An 18,804-nucleotide genomic window follows, 5' to 3' on the forward strand; every position below is an offset into this window, starting at 1 on the left:
AAAGGAGAGCTTCTTTGATTTTAGAAAATTAAAAGACGTCACTGAGTACTCCTTTTTGCTAGATCTAATATCAACATCTGATGAATATGACCTTGATTGTAACTTTGATGATGATCAAAGAATTATTGATCTTAATGTTGAAAATGAAGAAGTTCATAGAGATACTAGTATTCAATATTCCAGGCGACAAGAGTCTAATCCTCCATGTGCACTTGAAAAATATTCTAACATTCCAACTAGACAATCATCCTGAATCTCGAGGCCTCCAGGAAAGTTTATATCAGTGGCGGAGCCAGGGGTGGGCATGGGTGGGCGGCCGCCCACCCTAAAATTTGAAACCGAGTCGACTCATGACTCGGAAAACCGAGTCGAATCAGGACTCGTGAAACCGAGTCGACCGAGACCCGGGCTCTCGATGAGTCTAGAGCCTGCCAAAAGAGGCGAGGGGTAAAACCCTAGCCAGTTTTCTAAAGCTCTGCCCCTCCGTTCCAGCGTTCCCCTTCAGTCACAGGCAAGACGGCAACCCCATTCACCGGCAACCCTTGTGCTCTGCAGTGCCGCCGGCTTCCCTTCGGTGAACCCGCGGTGGCGGTGCCCCCCTCCGAGCTTCTCCCTCTCGGCTGCAATCTCCGGTGACGCGAGGCACCGGTGTCGCAGTCAGTCGGACCTTTGCCAATCTCCGGCAACCATCGCTAGCAGTTTGAAGAAGACCCTCTTATCTCCTAAATTTGAGGGTGGGTTTTGTTCATGTTCAGTGGCTCTGGTGATACAGTATCCAGTTATCCATTCTACAGGAGCAATACAGGCCAATCCTTCAATTTGGTTCTTGATCCTTTCTTTTTGGGGCACAACTGAACGTGGGTCTAGTTTCTTTCCTCCTTTTTGGGCGCAACCTCATTGGAAGAGTCAATCTTGCTATCCTTTCTTGGTCATCGTGCGTGCATAGGACTCTCCTTTTGTGCCTGCTGCTAAAACAAGGTATGGATGTCTATCAATGTAACGAAGGCAACGGATAGCGTATCTTTATCTACCAGATAGTTGGTGAGTGAATTGCTTGTTCTCGATTGTCTAGGATTCTTGTAGTGAGTAACTATGGCCATTGACAGATTTTAATAATTGGGCGTCTGTATTTTTTGTCTAACAAGCATTTTTATACTCTTTTTGCTTGAATTCTGCATATGGTGCATGTTGGTCATCATCGGTGTCATAAAAAATGTATTCATTTTTAAGCTTAAAGCTTTTTCGGGGTTCTACGGCCAATCTTGGTGGTCAGAGGCGGAGCTGGGGGGGCGGGGGCAGGAATGGGCTGTAGCCCAGTCCTGCCTCTCGAAACAGTTAATTTTTTTTTTTTTTAAAAGCCCAGTCCTAGCCCAGCTCAGCCCTGACTGCAGCAAATAGTTTGATTTGTCCATATAAAATAGATTTTTATTAATAATTGTAGCTATTTTTTATTTTATCTCAACTTTTTTTTTTCGGGGGCGCTGCCCCCGAGCCCCCGACTATCACGCCATTTTTTTTTTTGCTACACCCCTGTTTGCCCATCCCCCACGTCAATCCTAGCTACGCCACTGGTTTGTATCATACGAGTCTTTCTCACCCACATATAGGGCAGTTATTGCATTAATTCACTCATATGAAGAACCATCCACATATTTTCAAGCAAAAAATGATATCAAATGGATAGAAGCCATGAAAGCTGAATTAGATGCACTTGAAAAGGCTTCTACATGGAATATTCAAGATCTTCCTTCAGGGAAGAAAACTATAGGATGTCGATGGGTTTACAAAATCTTGCTGATGTCTTGGCTCGCAATCAGTATATCATCCATATAAAGCAAGAGAATGATAAAATTACCATCTGGAAATTTCTTCACAAACACACAATGGTCTGTGGAGGTTCTTGAGTATCCATGCTCCTTCATAAAGAAATCAAAATTCTTATACCACTGCCTTGGTCTTGCTTCAATCCATACAAGCTCTTCTTCAACTTGCAAACTAGGTGCTTTTTACCCTTGTCAATGAAACTCTCAGGTTGCTCCATATAAATTTCTTCTTCCAAGTCACCATATAGAAATGCAATCTTCACATCAAGCTGCTCAACTTCCAAATTCATGCTTGCAGCTATATCGAGCACAGTTCAGATGGAGGGCATCTTCACAAGTGGTGAGAAGATCTCATCAAAGTCAACTCTTTTCTTCTGAGCAAAACCTTTCACAACAAGACATGCCTTGTATCTAGGTTGAGAGTTGTTTTCATCAGTCTTCTACTTGAAGACCCATTTGTTCTTTAACACCTTCTTCCCTTTAGTTGTCTTTACCAGATCAAAGGTGTGATTCGCATGCAATGAATCCATTTCTTCTTTCATTGCCTTAAACCACTCAGACTTGTTTTCATCCTCCAAAACTTCTTCAAAAGTTTCTGGCTCACCTTGATCTGTAATCATCACATACTCATTTGATGAGTATTTTCTGGATGACTGTTTTTCTCTAGTGGATCTCCTTATCGGAGTCTGAGGAAGTGACTCTTGGGGTGTTGGCTCCCCCTCAATTTCTGACTCAACACTTCCTTCCTTTGCATCATTGCGAGGAGGTGGAATCTCCTCCACGAAATCATGAACAATCGGCGCATCTAGGGGATCTAAATCAATAAGATCACCTGTACTGGACTCTGATGGCTCAGACTCACCAATGTCTTCAATGGTCTAATCTTCCAATAAGACAACATCTTGACTTCTGACCACCTTTTTATCAATAGGGTCATACAGTCTGTAGCCAAATTCTTCATGTCCATAGCCAATGAATATGCATTGCTTGACTTTTGGATCAAGCTTGGACCTCTCTTCCTTCGGAATGTGAATAAATGCTCTACAGCCGAACACTCTTAAGTGTCCATAGAAAGGTTCTTTTCCTATCCAAACTTTCTCTGGAACATCTCCCTTCAAGGGAATAAAAGGAGACAAGTTGATAAGATCAATTGTTGTCCTCATTGTCTCACCCCAGAAAGATCTTGGCAATTTAGAGTGTGACAGCAAACATCTGACTCTCTTAAGAATGATGTGCTTCATCCTCTCAGCAACCCCATTCTGTTGAGGTGTCATCCTTATAGTTCTTTCATGCTTGATGCCATGATTGGTGCAATACTGATTAAATGGCCCAATGTATTTGCCACCATTATCCGAGCGAACACACTTCAACTGCCTGCCAGTTTCTTATTTAGCCATGGCCTGAAAGTGCTTGAATACATCTAGAACTTGGTCTTTAGTCCTCAGTGTATAAGCCCAGACTTTCCTAGAGTGATCATCAATGAAAGTCATAAAGTACAATGCACCACCAAGTGTCTTGACCTTTAAAGGTCCACACACATCAGAATGTACAAGATTTAGAACATGAGATTTTCTAGATGCAATGCATCTATGGAAAGAAACTCTATTTTGTTTACCATGGAAGCAATGAACACAAGGTTCCAAAGATGTACCTGCTGCACCTGTCAGGAACTCTTTCTTAACTACGACTTGCAGCCCCTTCTTGCTCATATGCCCAAGCCTTCTATGCCATAATTTTGTGGACGAGCCAGTCTCCACAACATTCACAACACTCTTCCAGATCTTCGCTTACAAAGTGTAAAGGGAACGAGCCTTTGTTCCTCTGGCTATCACCAATGAGCCTTTGGTTAGCTTCCACCTTCCATCACTTTAGGTGTTGTTATAGCCCTCATCATCTAACTTTCCAGCATAGATCAGATTCAGTCGGATGTCTGGTACATGCCTCACATTTTTCAGCAACAACTTACAGCCAACACTTGTTTCCAAGCAAATGTCGTCCATGCCAACAATCATTGACACATCTTCATTTCCCATTCAGACATTACCGAAATCACCTTGCGAGTAGGAAGTGAAGAAATCAACCCGTGAGGTAACATGAAATGAAGCTCCAGAGTCAATCACCCAATCGGTCTCCTGATCGATCAAATTTATGCTAGTGCCATCACAGACAACCATGAGCTCTCCATCTGTGACTGTGGCACCTTATTTTTCTTCTGAGCTCTTCTCTCTGTTCTACTTCTTAAGCTTGAGCTTCCTGCACTGTCGCTTCATATGCCCCTTCTTGTGGCAATAATAATACTCGACGTCTTTCTTTGAGCTCGAGTGTGAGTGGCCTCTGGATTTGCCATGGTAGTGCAGAGCCCTGCTCTTACTTCTGCTTCTCCCCCTGTTTTCAATCACAAGCGCCTTTGAGGTAGAAGGACCTAATGACTTTCTCCTGGACTCTTCATTCAACAGACTGCTGGTAACTTGGCTCATCGTTACCATTCCATCAGGTGCAGAGTTACTGACTGTGACCACCAAGGTTTCCCAACTCTCAGGAAGGGAAATAAGAGCAACAAAGTTTGTAACTCATCATCAAAAGTGATTTTCATTGTGGCCAACTGATTTACAATGCTTTTGATCTCATTCAAATGCTCTGCAATAGAGCCACCCTCTTTATACTTGAGGTTCACAAGCTTTCGAAATAGAAAGGCCTTATTCACTGCTGCCTTTCTATCATAAAGGCTCTCTAGTTTGGTTCAAAGACCATGCGTCAAAGTTTCTATGGATACATGATGAAAGACACTATCATCTATCCATTGTCGAATGAAACTGATCGCCTTTCGGTCTAGTTTTTTTCATTCGACATCTTTCATCTCTTCTTGTTTGCCTCTCACACCGTCTATGGGTCCATCCAAATCTTTATAACCCAAGAGGTCTTCTATTTTAGTTTTCTATGCCATCCAGTTTGTGCCATTCAAACTGATCATACGCCCAATGTTATTCTCCATGACTTCACACACAAATAGACTAACCAAATCTCTGATACCATATGTTGGGGTTAAAATGGACGTACCGGGTCTCCCCACAAGTGTGAATTGATGAAAACAATACGATGATGATAGTGGTAGAAAAATAAACCAAAACAAACTAGCTGCGAAAATAAAAATAGCACACAACGATTTACGTGGTTCCCTCTCAACTGAGGTATGTCCACGACGACCAATAGGTCAACAACTTCCACTATCTTCAAACAAAGATTACAAAGTGGCCAAAAGGCATAAGCCTTACAAACACACAAGGTGTAACGAAATGAACAAGAAGATATGCCTCACTAAGGAACAAAAAACGAATGATTTGAAGAACTAGCTTGACGAAGCTGTCTTGAAAGAAGTGTCGCAACACTTCTTGTTTTTTTTTCCTCCGCACCCTTTCGGTGCCCTAAAAGTGTTTCTCACACTCTCTCCCTAATATTCTGCCTTTTTTGCTCTCTCCCATTGCTTTTGCTCTCTCATCCATCCCTTAAATAGAAGACAAGACTCACATTAAATGCGGAAGACTAAATATCTTGCATAACTTACGATGCGCCTTATCACAAATCGCTATCCAGCGATACCACAAATCGCTATCCAACGATAACCACAAATCGTCATCCGACTGAAACACATAACGCTAACCACAAATCGCTATGCAACTGAAGGCACTCACCACAAATCGTCATCGACAACTCGCTGAACCTCAAACTCTGAACAGTTGAATAGTCATTTAGCTGAGAGGACTTCTACAAATCGCTATCCAGCAAATACTCCAAATCATCTTCGAAAAGATCAAGCATCGTGCTTGAAATTCTGCAGTGATACTGAATGTGCATCGAACCAATGGATCCCACAAAGGAGGGAAACCCAACATATATCTCATCAAAGGGTGTTTTTCTATAATATCTGCCCAACAGGTCTCCCGCTAACTCGAGTGAGCATTCAAATATTTGTCCCACATTCGTTCGTGAAGGTACTCTTAATGGATTGAATGCCATATCAACTGGTGTCCCATTTTGCAAATAAGACATATCCGGTCTAGGCAATTTTTTTGAAATGAAACCTTTTTTCCTATGACTTCCGACTACTTTATCGCCCACTTTGATTTTACGGGAGATTTACCACTTCCACATGTGCATCTGTTTGGAATGCAACTAAAAAGTTGGAAATAATACTGAAAGAACGTTAGGAAGGTTGTTGAAGCAGTCACCTGTGTGAGATCTGGTGTAGTATTTGGTAACTACCACCTCATGTAAGTGGGATGTAAAATGTGGAATTGGACGTGTCAAATACCATCTCACTTGCATCATTTCTTACAACTCCATCCATCACCAACAATTCTGGTGTTGGTATTCCCACTCTGGCTACTTCTGACAACTAGTTTCCAAACATCGCCTAAATCTATGAAACCCATCCATTTGGATGGGCAAAATTTCATGTTTATGCATCCGCACAAATATACGTGTGGTGTTGTAGTTTCAGTTTGGGTTACAAACTCTGTAGTGCATGTACAAGAGAGAGAGAGAGAGAACATTCACCATTCAACATTACCAAAATACATCCAACAGAATATTGGATGGGAGAGACAAAAGAGAAACATAACAGCAAAACAGCCACAATCTAGATGGCGATTGTACATAGTTCAGAGTACAAGCCGATCAGCCCCTCCCCCCTACTATGTAATTTAAGAGCCAGATACACATCAGACATGACCCATTGTCGAAGCCTTCCGAAATCGAATTTGATGCCTCTGAAGAAGATGTCGTTTCTTTCAGTCCATATGACCCACCATGCTGAAAGCAACCAAACCCGCCACAGTAATCTCCATTTTTTTTGTGTCGTACAATCCTGGGACCAAGCAAGAGGTCCCGAATAACGGAGCACGAACGAGTTTGAACAAGTGGCGCACCCCAAGTTTGAAAAAATAAGTCTAGAATGACCGGGCAGAGCCAAAATAGGTGAGTCGTGTCCTCTACAACCTTCTCGTAAAGAACACACATGCTTGGAAATTGAATCCCCCGTTTCCTGACATTAATTTGGGTTTGAACACGATCCAGAGCCACAAGTCACGCCAAAGCTTTTGCCCTTGGAGCTGGCCCCTTACCCCACATACAATCACTGGGAAACCAGTTCATCCCGGATGGCAACAAGGAATGGTAAACTTGCTTAATGGAGAACCTATCTCCGCTCGCCATGGCCCAGTGAAGCCATGTCATGCCATGGACAGGCCTAAAATCTCTGCCACTGAAGGATCGAAGTGTCTTCCGCCACTCTAGCCAGAGGGACGAATGACACACTGAACTGGGCGTGGAAAGAAGGGATTCATGTAGACTACCATATTTTTGCCTAACAATCATAGCCCAAGAAGATTGAGATGTGGAAGCTTCCCAAGCCCACTTCAAGACTAAAACGATGCTCCTCTTTCTCATAGTTGGAATCTCTAAGCCACCTTGGTGCCTCGGAAGCACGATCTGTTGACAAGAAACAAGCAGGTACTTTTTGTGCGACACATTCCCAGACCAAAGGAAGTGCGAAAGCAAACGATTGATCGTCTGCTCTACTGTCGTCGATATAATAGACATGCTCATTCGAAACTCTGGTAATCGGGCTAAAACATGGCGAATGAGCATCACTCGTCCCGCAAAAGATAAATATTGAGCCTTCCAAGCCTGCAATCTTCCTTGCACCCGCTCTATGGTAGACATCCAAGTAGAAGTTCCCGCTGATTGTAGAGAGTGCAACGATGGACCCAAGAAATTGACAGGAAGTCGGATATTGGGCAGTTGAAGATCCTTGCAGCAGCCGATTGGAGAAGAGGGTCAGCATTGAGTAAGACCAGAGCGCACTTACTCTCGTTCAGGCGAAGGTCTGAAATTGCAGCAAAGACTTTAATAATGAAGTACAACCTAGACATTTGATTAACATTCGCATGTCCAAATATTAAAGTATCGTCTGCATATTGAATTGTGTGACCAACAAAACCAGGAATGCCCAAGGATTCCAAGAAGCCTGTTTCTTCTGCCCTTTTCATGAGAATAGGTAAACCATCTACCGCGATATTAAAAATGATAGGTGCTAGAGGACAACCCTGTCGTACACCTCTAGCCAACTTGAATTCTTCCCCTCTCATTCCATTGATGCAAACTGATGATACGGATTTTGTGACCAACTCCTTAACCCATGCTATAAATTGGCTGCCAAGCCCCATATTTATTAGAGATTCAATCAGAAAATCCCATGCCATTCTGTCATAAGTCTTGTGAAAATCCAGTTTTAGCATGAAGTGCGGTGATCCAGTCGACTGTAAAGAGTGAAGAAGCTCAGTTGCACAAATAAAGGATCCTTGCAAACTTCGACCTGGAATAAAAGCACCCTGGTTCGGACAAAACAAGTTGATCAATGACAGCGCGCAACCGATTAGCCAACACCTTAGATATAATGCGATACAGAGCACCCATCACCGAAATCGGCCTAAAGTTGGATATGTCTGATGCCCCTTGCCTCTTAGAAATCAAAGAGATGACTGCCACATGATATGGTTTAGGCAGCCTCGCATTACGATAGAATTCATCGAACAAGTGGAGCAGGTCAGTTTTTACAGTTGACCAAAATGCTTTAAAGAAGTCAATGTGAAAACCATTAAGGCCTGGTGCCTTCCATCCCGATAGTTCGCTAATAGCATTCGAAATCTCCACTTCAGTGAATCTAACCTGCAAAGAAACAAATTGGTTTGCCGCCAACTGCTTATAGCCCATATCGCCGATGACCCCCCTGACGCCTAAGTCGGCCGAATACAACCTGGAGAAATAAGAAGTAATAGCTGGCAGGCAATTGTGCGGACCAAACTGGCATCCATCGATCTCGATCGAGAGTATACAGTTCTTACTGTATTTATTTGATGCGTTCATATGAAAAAATTGTGTATTATCATCGCTATTAGCCAACCATGCAACTCTAGCCCTCAACTTCCATCTAAGCTCATCTCGTGCTCTCTATTCTGCAACGAGAGTAGAGAGTACGACGATACGCTCCTGCAATTGAAGCACTTGACCCTTCGGTACACCAACAAGATCGACCTGACGTTGGGCCAAATCGGAGAGCTCAGCTTCCCACTGGCCGATGAACCTAAACTTGTTCAGGTTATTAAAACTTAGCCATTCCTTAATACGTTTCCGAAGACGAAGAAGCTTAACATGGATGCGGATGGCCACCCAAGATCTCGTAGCAGGTTGAGCCCACGATTGACCTACCAACTGCTGAAAGTCTGGCACCCGAAGCCACCATTCCTCAAAGAAGAACCTACGACATGCCTTGAAGCCTGCGCCCCACGAAACAGTCATTTGTCTATGATCGGACATGGTCCGTGGCAGCAGACAAGCACTGACATCCGGAACTGCGTGAAATAGTTCTGGGGAGAGAAAAACGCGATCAAGTATCCGCAAGCAAGGGCGAGACCTCATATTTGACCACGAGAATTGCTCCCCTACAAGAGAGAGAGAGAGAGAGATCTAAAATGGTTTACAATTTAAGTACTTGATTGCCAAATTATTCGAGATCTAAAATGGTTTACAATTTAAGTATTTGATTGCCAAATTATTCTAATGGCTGGTTGACATGGTGAGTTGATTCACTTTCTGGGAAGCATATTGATTTTGTCAGTTATCAAGTTTGAACTGAAAAGTTTACTTCAACGATAGGGTCGCGAGATCGAAACTCAGAGGAATTGACAGGGGCCTGCACAAGATTTGAATTGCTTATCCGGTTCGGGCGTCAGGTGTACAGGGGACATAAAAACAATGAAAATATCAGATACAATATAATTGCACCAACATTAAGCACCTGATCACCCTCCATCTTGAGGACAGCCTGTCAGTTGTGGGGCCCAGGGCCTGATGGAGGGCAGTCAAGTGCATAATGCACAAATTTTGTGCTATGTGATTGCACCCGATCAGAATCCACAAAATAGGGTGGTTGTGTCTTAATCTTTGAGGGTCTTATATCGCAGTGGGCCGAGCCCATTAAGCGACCTGGTCTTCGATACGGGTTTTCTTGTCATTAAAAAATAAAGTTTAGATTAAAATATTGTTAAATTGTAAAATAGATGTCGTCATTATCCTAAAGAATTAAACATTAAAATTTTTTAAATATTTTCTAAATAGTCACTTTTTGAGCGCACAATGGTGAAATTTGTCCTTAGCGACCTGTTCCAGCACACAGAGACAAGGTCCTACCCCAGAACTACCCAACAATTAAGCGCACACTCTATCCTACTGAGAAAGTGGAAACTCACTCTGACACTTTAGTGATTGGATGTCATCCAAGAAAGTTTGCTCACAAAAAAACCAGGACCGTTTTATGGGACAATATTTGCTACCCCTCGTGGGTAAGGAACCCCTCAGTGAAAAACTGTAATATTTTTATTATTTTTTGCACATTTGACACGATCTACATGTTTAGTTTAGTAGAAAAGGACCTTTGAAACATGTTATTATAACATGCATGTGAGATTTTTTCAGGGTTAAAAAATCAACGGCCTACAATGTACCAAACTTTCAACCTTCAAAAAATAATATTTTTACATAAAAAAATATGATCTAAGTGTTCATTCTTACGAATTCGACCATGTTGAATACATTTGCTCAAACCAACCTTCTCCTGTGAGTTCCAATTAGAGGGTCAAATGCTTTCCCCATCTTATATTGCCCTTCGTAATGATGCATCTACTCATTCAGGAATCATGTCAGCCTTTTACATTAATGTTAGATCGTGGTTGTTTTTACTTTAAGCTTACGACATTGTATGTAAGGGTGTCAATAGGTCGGCTTTGGTTCGACCTAGGTGGAACCAAACTTGGATCAGATTTTTGGGTAGGATACCGGGTCTAGACCCAGGTCTAATCGAGCCTACTATAAGATAAATCATACCTAGATCCAATAAGAACTACATGAACCAGACCCAGATCATACCTGATAAAATAATAATTTTTTATCATTTTTACATTGAAAATTTATGGTCTTAATCAAAGCTTGAGTCAAGCTTGGGTCTGGTATAAAATTTCACAAACTATACTCGGGTCCATATATTAATCGGTTTTTCAAGTCGGGACATGAGTCTTAATCGGGTATTCTTTTTTGTCACCAAACCCGAACCCTATAGGGTTTGGTCGAAGTAAACCCAACCCGTTGACACCCCTAATTATATAGAGTCAAACATATTACTTTTCCCTAACAATTATGAGGGTGTGCTTGAGTGCCGAGATCTTGTAATATCGTGTATTAAATTTAGAGATATTTGAGGTTTTGGCTAAGTGCCATAAAAAAATCGATAAATCCTCGATTTTAGGTAGCGTCAATTGAGTTTGGGTTTGACCCATGGGTCATTGATAAGACCTAAATGAGCCAAACAAGATATGATAAAAACTTTTATTTTTGACCTTTAAAATCAAGCAAAATTTGAGCAAAATTCAGGTTAAATTCAAGTTATACATCATTAGATGTACCTCAAAATGTTGAATTCAACTATATTTTATTTTTCTGAACTCAGGCTATGGTCTGCTCGAAAATCATATTTTTTAAAAAAGGGTCTGTCTCGATGGGACCGGGTCCAGATTGGATCAAACTGAATCCAATCTGTATGATCCAAGTTAATATGGATCTGAACTCAATCCAAAACCCATATTAATTAGGATCTGATCCAGTTCAAGATCCATATAAATATTGGATATGAATTTGCATCTTGGATCTGGACCCAGATCTAAAATCTAGGTCCAACGAAATTAAAGCTTTCAATTCGGTATAAAGGTTTAATTTAAGGAAATTTAAGGTTAAAAAGACTCCAAGATGGATAAGGCACTCTATGAAATTTTCTAGATATTTATTAATTATTAATTAATTAATTAATTCCAAATTTTAGTTATATATGGTAGTTACCAAAAAGTGAGGTCTCTAAAAGAGTCCCTTTGATTGCTTTAAAAAAAAATTACTTTTCAATAGGGATGAGTTGGGGTCGCTACAGGTTTGGTATCAGAGTCGACCATAAAATATTATATTTTAATCATTTTTGGGTACCAGAATTTTCTTTTGATAATCAAGCCATGTCCAAATTTTATCAGAAAGTCATGACTTGTATTCTAGAGCAGTCTCCATCACTAGTAAGGGCTACCTGGTATTTTTTTTTACTAATATCAATTTATTTAAATTTCATATGATAGACTGTGAGAATGGCTTAATTTAATTCCTTTTTATGTGAATTAGGAATTTGATGTGAATATGCAATTATGATTGTTGAGGGGATCAATCCTAAGGGGGTAGGTTTGATAAGGGTGCAAATTTTTTAACTATTTTTCATGTTTTAGATGTATACCCGCTCCCGAGCTTTGACTTCTGGTGCTCCCGCTGATTGACAGGAGCAAAGGGACTTCATGTTGAATGCCCTGAACACCTTGACAACGATAGTGACCACATACGTCCAGGCACAGGTGGCGCAACAGATCATGTGTGTCTATCTTGCCGAGGTCACTCCAAACCCCACCATGGTGATGTTCAAGAAGTTTCTTAGGTTGAATCTCCAACCTTATCAGTGAAGGCCGACCCAGAGGCAGCTGAGAGTTGGGTTGAGGAGACTAAAAGGGCGTTTTGTATCCTGCCTGTGCCTGAGGATAGGCAGACTAATTTTGGCATGTTCCAATTGAAGGGTGATGCCAAGAAATTGTGGGACACCCTGTGATGAGTGAAATACGACAGAGTGGAGGTAATTCCTTGAGTGACTTTCAATGAGAATTTCTTAGATGCTTAGTTCCCTGCTTATGCACGAGAACGTATGTAGCAATATTTTTTTGGGTTTGTTCAGGGGAACATGAGTTTGGTGAACTATACCACCAAATTCAGGAGTTTGGAGCGCTACTACTTGAACCTTTTTAATAATGATAAGGCAAGGGCAACGAAGTATGTTCGTGGGCTGAAAGACGGACTCCAGGTTCGTGTGATGACGAGTTGTCCTACTATATTCAGTGATGTGATCAAGTCTGCATCCATCTTGAACGAGGAGTGGAAGAGGTTCAAGGATGAATCACAGAAGAGTGGGGGGTAACCAGGGCATCACCAGTGGCGAAGCGAGGAAGAACTCACCTGTGGGTGGCAGGGGGTAAGGTAAAGAGGCAGAGGACACAACAAGGGCATCAGAAGGGTCGACCCCAACAGAGGAAGCAATAGGGAAGACTTTGTTCATGTGTCAAAGGTGCAACAAGAGTCATCATTAGGGCTCTTGTCCACTCTTTAAGGGAGTCTGCTACTAGTGCCAACAGCCCGAACATATCGTTATCTATTGTCCGAACAAGCCAACGACTCATGGAGGACAACAATAGTAGCAACATAGGCCTCAACAATAGGCGCAACAGAGGACCAACAGGAGAGTGTACGCTGCAACAACTGCCACACAGGGTAATCAAAATGACCTGCTCGAAGGTATTTTCGTAGTCTTTGAACACTATGCTCGTGTGATGTTTGATTTGGGTGCTACCCATTCTTTATATCCTCCTCCTTTGCGAGTTTGCTTGATCTTGTTACATCTAGCCTCGAGAAGGCTTTTTACGCGATGTCTCCGAAGGGTACATCTTCTTCTTGCGAGAAATATTTTCCTACAGTCTGAGTGATCATCGAGGGGCATGAGTTGTTTGCTGACCTGATCATACTGAACATGACTTTCTATGATGTCATTTTGGGTATAGACTGGTTGTCTAAATACAATGCTACTCTTTAGTGTTGGAGAAATGAGGTTCCGTTAGAGCGCCCTGATTTGTCTGTATTGGTGTTTTAGGCGATTTGATCAACGAGCGAGGTGAAGATTGTCTCGACATTGAAGATCTCCAAGTACCATAAGCAAGGTTGTATGGTGTTCTTGGCCAGTGTGTCTGCGACAGACAGTTAGGTGACACATTTGGAGCAGTTGGACGCGGTTCATGAGTTTTTGAACGTCTTTTTCGAGGACTTGCCAGGTTTGCTACCTCACAGGAAGATCAAGTTCTCAATCGAGCTAATGCCTGGCATGACACCGGTTTCCTGAATACCGTATCACATGGCACTTGCAGAGCTGGTTGAGTTGAAGAAGGAGCTGGTTCTGTAAGATAGATCTTTGTTTCGGGTACCATCAGTTGTGAATCAGGGCAGAGGATGTTCTAAAGACCACATTCAGGTCCAGATACGGGGACTATAAGTTTTTGGTGATGTCTTTTAGACTTACCAATGCCCCTGCAACATTCATGGACCTGATGAATTGGGTCTTCAGTTTATGGTTGGATCCTTTTGTCATTATATTCACCGATGGCATTCTTATCTACTCTGAGAGCGTGGAGGAGCACTGAGAGCATTTGTGGATTGTGTTGCAGACACTGAGAGAACATCAACTTTATGTTAAGTTCTTGAAGTGTGAGTTTTGGCTCCACAGGGTGATGTTTCTCAGCCACGTGATCTCTAAGAAGGGCATTGAGGTCGATCCAGCCAAGGTGGAGGCAATGTTGTCTTGGAAGCAACCGAAGACAATTTTAGAGATCAAGAGTTTCTTGGGATTGGTGAGCTACTACTGTCAATTCATTGAGAACTTCTCTCGTATAGCGGCTCCAATGACTCGACTTTTATAGAAGAAGATAAAGTTGGTTTGGTCACCTCGATGTGAGGAGAGCTTTCAGAAGCTGAAGAGGAGGTTGACCACGGCCCCAATATTAACTTTACCTTTTGGGACAGGTAGATTCATTGTGTACAATGATGCTTCAGGGACCGGACTGGACTGTGTCTTGATGCAGCACAGAAAGGTGATCGCGTACGCTTCTCGACAACTAAAGGTGCATGAGAAGAATTACCCCACGTATGACTTGGAGTTAGCGGCAATTGTCTTTGCACTGAAGATCTTGTGTCACTACATGTATGCGAAATAGTTTGAGGTCCTCTCTGATCATAAGAGCCTCAAGTACATATTCACACAATGTGATTTTAATTTGAGGCAACACAAGTGTTTGGAGTTCCTGAAGGACTACAAGTTCTCCATCACCTACCACCCTGGTAAGGCAAATGTAGTGGCAGACACGCTTAGCAGAAGGCTTTAGTCATGATACTTAGCTTAATAGGGCATATTTGGGATATGATCAAAGAGTTTGTGAGATGACAACCATTTGCAGATGATTCTGGATGCATCCTTTATGCGGGGATGCAGGCGTAACCTAAGATTATAGACCGCATTGAGGAGCTTCAGTCAATCGATCTAGAGTTTGAGAGGTTGTGCATGAGTGCCCAGAAGCATGATGCATAGTTTTGTCGTGAGGAGGATGAAACCATCATGTTCAAAGACAGATGGTGGGTTCCAAAGGCACTGCAGGAGGAGCTGATGAGTGAGGCATACCGGTCGAGGTATTTTGTTCACCCAAGTTCTACTAAGATGTTCAAGGACCTCCAACGGATGTATTGGTGGAACAAGATAAAGCAGGACGTAGCAGAGTTTGTGTCTCGGTGTCTACCTACCAGTAGGTGAAGATCAAGCATTAGAGACCTGGTGGACTTCCTCAGTCATTAAACATTCCAGAGTGAAAGTGGGATGACAACTTAATGGACTTCATCATAGGGTTGTCGTGGACCCATTGTCAACACGATGCCATCTAGGTGATAGTGAACATGTTAACGAAGAGTGCCCACTTTCTACCGATCAGGATCAGTCAAAGCTTGGAGAGTCTAGCAGACCTCTATGTGGATGAGATAGTCTGGCTTCACGGGGTGCCACATTCGATCATGTCAGATCGATACCCTCATTTTATGTCTCGTTTTTGGCACCAGTTGTAGAAGGCCCTTGGTGCCACATTGAAGTTCAACACGACTTTTCACCCACAAACTGATGGTCAGACAAAGCGCATGATACAAACACTAGAGGATATGCTTAGAGCATGCGCGTTAGATTGGGCAGGAGAGTGAGATAGGCTGTAAAGCTTGTAGAGTTTTCATACAACAATAGTTACCCTGCCAGCATTGGTATGGCCTCATACGAAGCTCTGTATGGCAGACCATGTAGATCCCCAGTGTGCTGAAATAAGGTTGAAGTGAGAGCAGTGGAGTCACCAGAGGCCATCAAGCACTACTCAGACCAGGTACGGTTGATCCGACAGAGGTTGGTCGCAGCACAAAGCAGGCAGAAGAGCTATGCCAATCAGCGGCGTAGGAAGCTCAACTTTGCCATGGGTGACCACGTGTTTGTACAGATCTCGCCCACGAAGAGTGTCTTCCGGTTCGAGAAGAAGGGGAAGTTGAGTCCTCAATATGTTGGACCCTTAGAGATCCTTGAGAGTGTTGGGTAGACCGCATACCGTGTGACACTTCTCCCTTAGTTTTCTTAGATTCATAATGTCTTTCACGTCTCGATCTTGAAGAAGTATGTGACTGACCCCTCACATGTGATCCACTATGAGGCGGTTGATGTACAACCTGACTTGATGACATAGGAGAAGCTGATGAAAATTGTGGATCGCCAGGAGAGGACACTGCACAGTAGGACGATTCTATTCGTGAAGGTGTGTTGGCAACATCACAGATTGGACGAGTGCACTTGGGAGCCCAAGGTCGATATGCGTGAGCACTACCCACACCTATTCAGTACGTTCTAATTTTGTGAATGAAATTCTTTTAAGAAGGTAGGGATGTAATATCGTGTGTTTTTACACAGTCAAATTCAAAGATTTTGGTTGTGTTGCAGAAAAATTGATAAATCCTTAATTTTAGGTGGTGTCAATTGAGTTTGGGTTTGGCTCAAGTCTCATTGACAAGACCTGAACGAGCTAAACAAGATATGATAAAAACTTTTATTTTTTACCTTTAAAATCAAGTAAAATTTAAGCAAAATTTGAGTTAAATTCATGTGAAAATCGGAGGCAAAATTCAAGTTATACATCATTGGATGCACCTTGAAATATTGAATTCAATGATATTTTATTTTCCTGAATTCGAACTATAGTTCGCCCAAAAATTACATTTTTTTAAAAAGTGCCCATCTCGATAGGATCGGGTTCGGGTTGGATCAGACTAGATCCGATCCGCATGATCCAAGTTAATATAGATCTATACTCAGTCGAAGACCTATATTAATTAGGATCTGATTCAATTCAAGATCTATATGAATATTGAATATGGATTTGGATCTTGGATCCAAATTCAGATCCAAAATCTAGGTCCAACGAAATCAAAGCTTTAAATTTAGTATAAAGGTTTAATTTAAGAAAATTTAAGGTTAAAAAGACTCCTAGAGGGATAAGACACCCTCTAGATTTTTTGGATAATTATTAATTATTAATTAATTAATTAATTATTAAAAATTAATTAATTTGAAATTTCAGTTAGATATGGTAGTTACCAAATAGTGGGGTCTCTATAAGAGCCCCTTTGGTTGCTTTAAAAAAAAAGTAAGTAATTAGAAAGAGGAAGGAGTTGGAAAAGTCAACAAAAAAAATCTAGAAAGATTAGGAAAGGAGGTTGGAGATAGAATCCCATATGGAAAATTCTATCTCCTGTCCATGTGAGGAAGCCCTAGAGGGGTGTCACCCTCTAGAGGCTCCCTCTGATATAAAACTTGAAAAAGAAAGAAAGAAGAAACAAAGAGAGAGAGAGAGAGAAACCGTGGGAGAGAAAGAAAGAGAAGAAAAAATAAGAAGAAAAGAAGAAGGAGAAGAAGGCTCTTTTTCTCTCCGATCATTCGATCTTTCTCCTGGTCTCTTTTGAGCTTCAAAAAAAGGTACAGGCTTCCTTCTTGATTCAAATGCAGAGAAATAGCACAGATGAGGTTTATGTAATGTTTTTGGTGGAATGAAAAAAGAAGAAAAAAATGAGAATATGATTTTACTAGGTATATATATATATAGAGAGAGATTGATAGATAACATTACATTAGTTTTATATATATATATATATATATATATTATAACCATCCATAAATTTTATTCTTTTAGCCTATGCATGCTGTTTCGATTTTCGGTGCATATAGTTAGATTTGTTCCACTGTTCACAAGGATAAATCTGTCCTACCTTGTGTATGGACAAATGTGGATAGATCTGCCTATTGTAATGGTGGACAGATCTGACAAGCCTCATAAACGTGCAAATTTGGTCCGGATCTACGGATGTCAATGATTGTTTTTTTTTTTTTGGGCCTGTTATGCGATAGATTTTCAGCATGTTACATAACTAGATTTTTGGTCTGTTACATGATTAAGATATTGGTCTATTATATGGCTAGTTCTTGGTCTGTACATGATCAGTTCTCGGCCTGTGGCATGATAAGTGTTCAGACTGGTCATGTAACATACTAATATAATTGTTTAATGCATTATATAAGACTGTTCATGTTTTACATTATGTCACCAAAACCCAAATTTCGTAAATTATGGTTTTAGGATTGATTTTCAAATTTATTTCATTTTTTTTATGAACTGTGAACAACCTAGCTGACAAAAGTCGGCTGAGAAGTTTCTCTAGTACACAGGCCCATCCAAGTGTTGTTAGCTGAGCAGGGTTCAAAAAATAATACGAGACACTAATATGCCCAACCAACTGCAGTCGACTAAGTATAATTCAAACACTTCTGTGCCCAACCAACTACAGTTGGCTGATCATATTTTATAATCTGTCATGCCCAGCCAACTGTAGTCGGCTGAGCAGTTTCTAAGCCTGTCAAGCCCAACTGACTGTAGTCAGCTGAGCAGATTTCATGTGTTACACTCCAGCTGACTGCAGTCAGCTGGGATAGACTCAAACAAAAAAAATGATGAAATGGAGCTGATGTCAGTGGGTTTTAGCCCAGTCGATTATCATCGTCTAGGACCCATATCCAACTTTGTTTGATGCTGCCATTTAGGCCAGCATCAAAACAACCTTTAAAGTTTCATCTTGAACTCTAAGTTAAGATCAGGTATGCTGCCACTGTTAGATTGAATATGGCTTG

The 18,804-nt window shown here is 41.5% G+C and overlaps 1 protein-coding gene across 1 annotated transcript in view; it reads left to right on the forward strand.

Moving 5' to 3' along the window:
- Window positions 1-16,171, forward strand: part of LOC149829724 (uncharacterized) — a 42,770-nt gene extending 26,599 nt beyond the window's left edge. Inside the window, exons 5-11 of the mRNA XM_090015280.1 lie at window positions 12,245-12,316; window positions 12,419-12,560; window positions 12,726-12,923; window positions 14,281-14,344; window positions 14,474-14,674; window positions 14,768-14,896; window positions 15,911-16,171. Coding sequence (XP_089871406.1) covers window positions 12,245-12,316; window positions 12,419-12,560; window positions 12,726-12,923; window positions 14,281-14,344; window positions 14,474-14,674; window positions 14,768-14,896; window positions 15,911-16,171 — 1,067 coding nt within the window. The remainder of the gene's footprint in view (window positions 1-12,244; window positions 12,317-12,418; window positions 12,561-12,725; window positions 12,924-14,280; window positions 14,345-14,473; window positions 14,675-14,767; window positions 14,897-15,910) is intronic.
- Window positions 16,172-18,804: the final 2,633 nt, after the last annotated feature.

This window comes from Nuphar pumila, chromosome 8 (genome assembly GCF_984573655.1).
Source record: "Nuphar pumila chromosome 8, dmNupPumi1.hap1.1, whole genome shotgun sequence".
In the NCBI taxonomy this organism is placed as follows: domain Eukaryota; kingdom Viridiplantae; phylum Streptophyta; class Magnoliopsida; order Nymphaeales; family Nymphaeaceae; genus Nuphar; species Nuphar pumila.